The sequence below is a fragment of the Clupea harengus genome, chromosome 26 (genome assembly GCF_900700415.2).
Source record: "Clupea harengus chromosome 26, Ch_v2.0.2, whole genome shotgun sequence".
NCBI classification, from domain to species: Eukaryota; Metazoa; Chordata; class Actinopteri; order Clupeiformes; family Clupeidae; genus Clupea; species Clupea harengus.
In genome coordinates this window covers 8052119-8060681 of record NC_045177.1, presented here as the reverse complement: position 1 = coordinate 8060681, position 8563 = coordinate 8052119, and the positions used below count along the sequence as shown (strand labels likewise).

Here is an 8563-nt window from a genome sequence, read left to right as displayed (position 1 = left end):
TGAGACTGGCCCTGCACCTGTTTGAGGGTCTGCTCTTCTACCGGGGTCAGGTCTTCAATGACCATATCACCCAACTCTACTGCATGGCAGACAAACTGGATGCTCTTCAGAAGAAAACAAGGATAGCTGGCATCGTGGGTGGCACTACAGCCGTTGGTGGGGTGGCGGCAGTGGCAGGTGTGGCCCTGGCACCCTTCACCTTTGGGATATCTTTGGCTGTGGCGGCCGTTGGCGTCGGAGTGGCCACAGCTGGGGGCATGACTGGGGCATCGATGGCCATCAAGAATAAAGTCTCCAACACCAGGGAGAGGAAGAAGGTGGAGGAGATGCTGCAGGACCATAAGAACAAGATGGAGGATGTGGAGGCCTGTCTGAAGTTTATTGACACAGGTATGGAGCGCTTGAGGAAGTACAACCTTGGCATCATACGGGGCATGGACAGGGAGGCTATGAGGGTGTTGAGGGTGGCACAGCTGGTTGGCAGCCAATCGGTTAATCTACGGCCAACTGGAAAGTCCTCTGGTGTTCTGGACGGATTCGCAATGAGCATGGACATCTACTTCACCAAGGAGGACATGGAGGTGCCCAAGAAGGGCTTGGAGACCAAGTTTGCCAGAAGGATCCGGGAACTGGCCAAGCAGCTGAAGAACGGTCTGGATGAGCTGATGCAGATTAGGGACACAGTCCGCTCTGCACTTGACCAGGTTGTGACGCGTGAGGTTGGTGTTTTGTGACCTCAGGTCAATGTAATCTAATCTAGGACATCAAGAGCATTTAAACCTACAAGTCAAGACTACCTGCCTTCACGGGGGCATCTCCACAGATGTTGTTCCCGAAGTACTGTAAAGTTCATATGTAGCTCTCACATCACTGTAAAGTTCATATGTAGCTCCCACAGTACTGTAAAGTTCATGTTGTTCCCACATCACTGTAAAGTTCATATGTAGCTCCCACAGTATGGTAAAGTTCATATGTAGCTCCAACAGTACTGTAAAGTTCATATGTAGCTCTCACATCACTGTAAAGTTCATGTAGCTCCCACAGTATGGTAAAGTCCATATGTAGCTCCTCCAGTACTGTAAAGTTCATATGTAGCTCCCACAGTACTGTAAAGTTCATATGTTTTCATGCCAGTGGGTTGCACCTCTCACATGTACTCAGATAGACTCTCCAGTTTTGTATGAACCATGCAATCAAATAAGTAAATGAATGAAAAATATGAATGACTGTTCACTGGTTACTAGGCACACTCCTGCACCCAGTGCATGCACCACTCCAGAGATATGAGCAGGATGGGAATATACAGGTATCCCAATTCACTACCCACAGTTTCAACCCCATCTATAAAAGTAGTCTCCCTTGACAGCACACGAGTATGCAGGCGGCTGACATCAGCACAGGTGCAGGAGGAGAATATAGCTGACATCAGCACAGGTGCAGGAGGAGAACATACTGCAGCTGCCAAAACAGGAATCATTTCAGTTCCCTTCCCAGTGGCTGCCTTCCCTGCACTTGGCCACCCTGACTCTCACTGCTGTACACCTTCACCAGCAGAGAGGTATCACCTGATGCAGAGGGGTACTTGGCAACGTTCTAAGACGTGTGACAATAAGTTCGAATCCAGAATTCACACAAAAGTTGAGACCTCACTCACTGAATCTAAAAAACTGTCAAAGTGGCTTGAGGAAACTAGTCATGAAATGTCATTTCATGAAAAATGGTTACAAGGAAGTAGGCACAAGTTTATTATTCTGTTGTTGCAATTTGAGGAGGGAGTGAGAGATATGCTAGGAGACTTGTCACCCTGCGTAGCAATGTTGATAAACGGGTTTGGGTGACTGGCTCTGTTTGAGGTACTCCTGTTCTACCACGCTCGGGTTTGTAAAACAACCAACAATCACCCAGCTCTTCTGCCAGGAAGACAAACAACATGCGTAAGAATACAAAGATAACTGGCATTGTGAGTGAAAACTCAAGGGCATTAACTGAGGTGATAAGAAGTTCAGCCTCAGCAAAGTGTTTATTGAAAGCAAGGCTAACCTCATTCTGTTCAGAAATCAGACAGTCACCATATTTAATATGAGTAGGTAGAGAATTGGTGTTTTTGTTTTTGTTTAGGTACTGCTTTCCAAAATGTTGCAGGATGTAGAAATATTTAATACTTAAGTTTAAATTAAATTGAAACACATGATGATAAACTTAAGTGGCTTAAGTTGAGTATTTATTTACAAAACAATTCAAATATTGTGTGAAATAACTGGACTTTTGTCAAATAAAATTTAATAGCAGTAAAATGTGTACTAAAATATCTATGCTTATTGTGGTTTGAAAGGGCATTGTCTTTCGTTTAGATCAAACACAGACACAAGATTCCTCATAAAGATAAGTCATGGAGACTTCCTGGTAGCTAAGCCAGTCAGCATGAATAAGCATCTTTTGAGTAATGTGGGCTGTGTCTGTTGCCCTTTGTGTGCTTCAGTAGCGACAGAATAGCGACACGGACATTTTTACAGTGGTCACCTCCCACAGCAAATAAAAAACATGAACCGCTCTGTCAACTTTAGTCTACTTAAGTGTATCTGTACATAAACTACAGGGAACTATTCATCACAGCAATATGGCAGGGGTAAGTCATTCATTTTATATTCAATTGTCATGGTAGTTTAACGTATGTTACTGGTATCATTTCTATGCAATTTCCTAACTTTGGAAACGTTATCTAAATGTGCGAGGACACAACTTAACATAATGTGTGGCCATTAGAGAGGTATACAGTACAATTCTGTAAGAGTCAAAGAGATTAAGATTCTGTTTACTTAAAGACTTATCCTTCTTTTCTCTCCTAAATGGAAACAATGCCATGTCAGGATATTCATAAGTGTTCTTCATTCACATTTACATGACTAAGACTAAAAATAATTGTACTGTGAGATAAATGAAGTTTTTATTAAGTCTAGCAACACTTATAGATTGGGGACCAAACTTGATTAACTCCGTCACATTTCAGTACACAGACCTTCATCAGGGAATACAGTTTTGTTTGTTGGAGTCATGTATCTATACACCTATATTCCCCACTCATGTTGAGCAATGAAATTGTGTCAGGCCAACCCCTTTACAAAGGATGTTTTGGGCCTAAATGTACAGTTTTATGCAGCAAACACAGCCCACTTTACAGTCACTTCATGGTAAACAGTCGATTTCTTTTACTGCATTCCTACATTTAGCAAGTCGAATTCAAATTCACAAATTCAAATAATCCTCACAACCAGTGACACAGTTGTGCCATTCAATTCCAGTAGACATTTACATGTTCTCTGTGACTGAATGAGCTAATTTTTTATCAAGGAGTTAGCTATCTAGATGAACTAACCTTGTGACTTTCCAGTCCATTAGCAAACAATGACATGTTGAGCTGATTACTAATGCTATGTTCCCAGGAGACCAGCACGTCTGAGTTTTGGCCCGCACTTAAGTCAATGTGCTCTATATGTTTTCTCACTTAAGTCAATGTGCTCTATATGTTTTCTCACTTAAGTCAATGTGTTCTGTATGTTTTCTCACTTAAGTCAATGTGCTCTGTATGTTTTCTCAGAGTGGCTACGTATGGGCTGACCCACCAGCCCTACCAGCCTATGAGAATGTCTGGAGTGGGGCGGATCAGCCCCCGAGCTATGAGGAAGCTCTCATGTGGCCCGAAACTCCCCACTTTCAGGTAAGCACCTGACAGCGTGTGGAAAACATGATGATGATTTGATGTTACGAGAGATAAGACAGACTCAACCCACAGGAATGTTATGCATTACCCCCAAACTGGTTCAAACAAACATCTGAAGTTTTAAACTTTGAACTTGAGTTCCTCAAAACAGTGATTGTTATAGCTAGAATAGAATAATACTTTACTAATGTCATCAAGGTAAAATGGCAATATTTCAAAGCTCTTTCAGAAGAGGAGAGATTTTTCATTGAATCATTTTCTTTTCACAAACACCAGGCTCCTGTGTTGTCCGGCCCAATGTTTCCTTCCCTACCTGACTACCAAGCACCTGGAGCTCAGGTGTGCACACTCACAAGATCTCAAGCACCTGGAGCTCAGATGAGCACACTCACAAGATCTCAAGCACCTGGAGCTCAGATGAGCACACTCACAAGATCTCAAGCACCTGGAGCTCAGATGAGCTCACTCACACGATCCCAAGGACCTGGAGCTCAGATGAGCACACTCACAAGATCTCAAGCACCTGGAGCTCAGATGAGCTCACTCACACGATCCCAAGGACCTGGAGCTCAGATGAGCTCACTCACACGATCCCAAGGACCTGGAGCTCAGATGAACTCACTCACAAGATCCCACGAACCTGGAGCTCCTGGCACACTCACAAGATCCCAAAGCAGAGACTCAGATGGCGTTCAGCGTGTCATGGTACTGTTTTTTCCTGGTGACAATGCTGAAAATTGGCATTTTCCTCTCACTGCCTTGAAATTAAATTTTCGAAAGAAATGTTTTTTTTTTTTTTTTACATAGAACATGTCTTGCCATGATTAAACAAAGGAATAGAGACTGAGATAACTAACTTGGTGAATAATCAGTCTCCAAGCTCCAAGCTGTGCTCACAGTCTCCCCTCCCCTAACATGTAGATGATAAGCCAAGACAAAAGAAGAACGGTTTTGTTTTATTATGTTCTCTTGCTAACATACTGTATAATGGAATTGTTTGTGTGTATGGTATAACCCAGTGTTGTTATATTAACACGAGTGGGTTCAGTTTGATTGTCCATAAACATGGTGGACCAGAAGCTTCATAGCTGTAGTCCAAATTTTGAATTCAAACACCAAAATTGCTGCCTATTTAATGTTATTTTGCTTTTTCTTCAGACATTAGCCTTTAAGGTTGGGAACAAAATGTGGTTCCATTGATGCTAGGTGATGTGACCATTTTAATGCATATATCCTTTAATGACTGACATGTTTTTCTTTGTCTTTTAGAGTAATGAGGAACTCATGACATGGTGGAGAACTGTGAAACGTAAGTGTCAAATCAAAGCCAACTTAATTCTCACTAACAAAGGCTACAGCGCCTGACTCAAGTGGTTTTTATCAGTATGGGGACTGGGAGTCCAAGTAAATCAATGGATGTGTGCCAGCCAATGGCCAGGAGATTACCTGCATGTCACGTCACAAGACCAATCGTCAGTGTTCACAGAGTAGAGCCCTACGTCTCAAAACAAGTCATGCAGTTACCAACTCAGTAATGTGCTCCTATCAAACATTAACACCCTTCTCTGGACTGTTGACAAAGTTATCAACTGAAATGGTTCTGTTCTGTTTGTCTTTCAGCATGGGAGAAAATGTCACATTTTCCTGACACGGAGCCTAGGTAGGTAGTACCAAATAGCTGCTGACAGTGGTCTATAAAATGTGATGTGCATTACTTAATTGGCAATGCTTTTATCCAAACCAACTTAGAGCACAGATATACATGTAACTCAGTATGTGTGCCCACTAGGTATTGAACCGATGACCTTTGTGTTGTTACCACCTTTCTAACAGTTTAGCTACAGGCACATCTTTGTAAGCATAGACTGAAAGTCTCATTTTCAATAAAGGTCCAGTGAGTTCAGGTTTATGATGAAAAAAAAAAAACCTCAAGACTAATTTGGCAATGCATCATTCTCTCCACCCGTCTCAGGGTGCTGGCTAAGAAAGTCCACCGGGTCCAGAGAGCCCTGACGCTGTACGGGCTCCTCATGAGGACCCACGGCGAGGATCTGCAGAGCCACATCGCCGAGCTGCAGAGGACCTCTGACAACATCGGCAAGGCTTATAACACGCTGAAGGCGGCAAGAGTCACCAGCGGCGTCACCAGCGGTGCCTCGGGGGCGGTAGGTGGCGCGGCGGCGGTGACGGGCATCGTCTTGGCCCCCTTCACCATGGGCGTCTCCCTGGTCATAACGGCGCTGGGCGTAGGGGTGGTCGCGGCGGGTGGCATCAAAAAGGCATCCGTCAAAAACAAGATGGGCATCAACCAGGACAGGAAGGCGTTGGAGAGCATTTTGCAAGACTATCGCAAGAAGCTGGAGGACATCGAGGCGTGCCTCCAGTTCATCTACACGGGCATGGACCACATCGGCCGAAACAACCTCTCCATCTTAAAAGGCGCCGACATGGACGCTGGGAGGGTTGCCAGGATGTTGGAAATGTCCGGAGAGGTGGCCCAGGGGCTGGGAGCGACGAGCAGGTCATCCGATCTCCTCCGAGAATTCGCGGGGGGAATCGGGACGTTCTATAGCCAGAAAGACTATCGACTGCTGAAGAGGGGCAAAGAGAAGAAGTTTGCCCATACTCTGAGCAAGGCGGCCAGCCGACTTCAGAGCACACAAGATGATCTGACACGGGTTGCCGCTTTACTTGGCAGGTTTTGAACGTGTTACATTACCAGACATGACAACAGTTAAAGGACATGGGAGAGCTGGTGGGTGTTTGTCAGGTATTTTGTTGCCTTGCAGTAGATGATACTGAATGGCCTTGCAAAACAATGAAGTTATAGACAGAACCGGTTTCTTCAGGTTAATCCCAAAATTGGGATGGGAACTGTGATTAACCATGACAGTCCATTACACGGTACATGGAGTTAACGCTTTGTGAGACCACTTCTTTCATTGGTTCATTGAGTTAACGCTTTGTGAGACCACTTCTTTCATTGGTTCATTGAGTTAACGCTTTGTGAGACCACTTCTTTCATTGGTTCATTGAGTTAACGCTTTGTGAGACCACTTCTTTCATTGGTTCATTGAGTTAACGCTTTGTGAAACCACTTCTTTCATTGGTTCATGGAGTTAACGCTTTGTGAAACCACTTCTTTCATTGGTTCATTGAGTTAACGCTTTGTGAAACCACTTCTTTCATTGGTTCATTGAGTTAACGCTTTGTGAAACCACTTCTTTCATTGGTTCATTGAGTTAACGCTTTGTGAGACCACTTCTTTCATTGGTTCATTGAGTTAACGCTTTGTGAGACCACTTCTTTCATTGGTTCATTGAGTTAACGCTTTGTGAGACCACTTCTTTCATTGGTTCATTGAGTTAACGCTTTGTGAAACCACTTCTTTCATTGGTTCATGGAGTTAACGCTTTGTGAAACCACTTCTTTCATTGGTTCATTGAGTTAACGCTTTGTGAAACCACTTCTTTCATTGGTTCATTGAGTTAACGCTTTGTGAAACCACTTCTTTCATTGGTTCATTGAGTTAACGCTTTGTGAGACCACTTCTTTCATTGGTTCATTGAGTTAACGCTTTGTAATACCACTTCTTTCACTGGTTCATTGGCACATTTATATGCTGTTACATGGCTGCAAATGAATAAATGTACAACAAGAATTCAAAAATATTTAATTTTAATATGTGTGAGTGGCTTCACAAACACAATGTCGTCAGCTGTATGTAATGGATGTTAATTTAGTATATTATGCTGTTTATGTCTGTTACTGCTATTGCACCTACATGAGTAGGGCTGGAGTAAGAACACTAAAAGCCCTGGGGCTACGCCTACTCAAAGGGCCGCCTCAAAATGATCACTATCAATATTTTCAGGCCACCTAGGAAATGTACCAGATTTAATTAAATCTTTAATTAAACAAATGTTTCATCCTGACTATCCCACCCTTAACACAACACAACAAATGCACACTTTGTGGAAGAGCAGCTCCTCATGGACCACTTAGCTACATCAATTGTGAGCAACAACGTGATGCTAATTAGAATGGCAATAATTTAACCCTCAGTAATCCTATTAATCGTTGAGTACACTGCAATATAAAGGAAACTGTGTAGGTAAGATTAATTAGTGAACTATTTGGTTTGAACCAAACCTGAGAAGGGTAAAATCAAGGCTAAATGTACAGAAGCCAAGGGAACAACCATCACATTATGAAGGCAACATGATACTGCAACACAAACTAAATGCTAAAACACAGACACAAACATGTTGGTACGGTAGCCTAGGCTATGCCATGCAATTCAGCTACACAATTCCAAAAATCTAGATGAAAGAAAAAGTGAAATCAGTCCAATCAGCATCTTCTTATCAACTTATAGCTACAGTCCTGGGTAGCAGACTAGTAGAAGCCTACTTTTAATTAAACAAGGGCTGGTCGTCTAAAGCAGTGTGCTCAGCTAAAGCCTTTGTGATCTTCAGTGCTGTCGTTAGGCAGAATCTCTTTTCTCTGCAGGACAGGTAGCAGCATTATTGCCGGTAGCTTTGGTAAAGTTGGCTTTTAAGATGTTTAAGTTGCTTGTATTAAAACTGTCAGACTTTGTACATCCTCTAAATAAACTCTGTCTGCCAACTTCATCTCCATTTTGTTATTAACGATATACTCATAGACTGCCAACATCTATCTTGCATTTCTTTCCTTTCAGATTCAGATTTCTTTCCTCTCCAACAATGTTTTGACAGCTCCGTATTTTTGTTTGTCGGAAAGAACATGTTGGAAAGTCGAACAGTAGGTGGGATGGCTGATTTTTCCTTCGACAGAATTCTTTATTCTGACATGCAGTGGCAA

At 42.9% G+C, this 8563-nt stretch overlaps 1 protein-coding gene across 3 annotated transcripts; it reads left to right on the top strand.

The window, feature by feature from the left end:
- Positions 1-2115: 2115 nt before the first annotated feature.
- On the top strand, positions 2116-8347 carry LOC116219864. 3 transcript variants are annotated; one of them, XM_031563913.2, is made up of 7 exons: positions 2116-2626; positions 3596-3715; positions 3995-4057; positions 4097-4423; positions 4988-5027; positions 5339-5378; positions 5691-8347. In XM_031563913.2, the coding sequence occupies exons 1-7, from the start codon at positions 2618-2620 to the stop codon at positions 6421-6423; spliced, it is 1332 nt and encodes a 443-aa protein (XP_031419773.1). In that variant the 5' UTR covers positions 2116-2617; the 3' UTR covers positions 6424-8347. The 3 variants fall into 3 exon arrangements, with proteins under 3 accessions (XP_031419773.1, XP_031419772.1, XP_031419775.1); XM_031563915.1 differs by having other exon boundaries at positions 2443-2626; positions 3995-4174; positions 4331-4423; XM_031563912.1 differs by having other exon boundaries at positions 2442-2626; positions 3995-4423.
- The last annotated feature ends 216 nt before the right edge of the window (positions 8348-8563 follow it).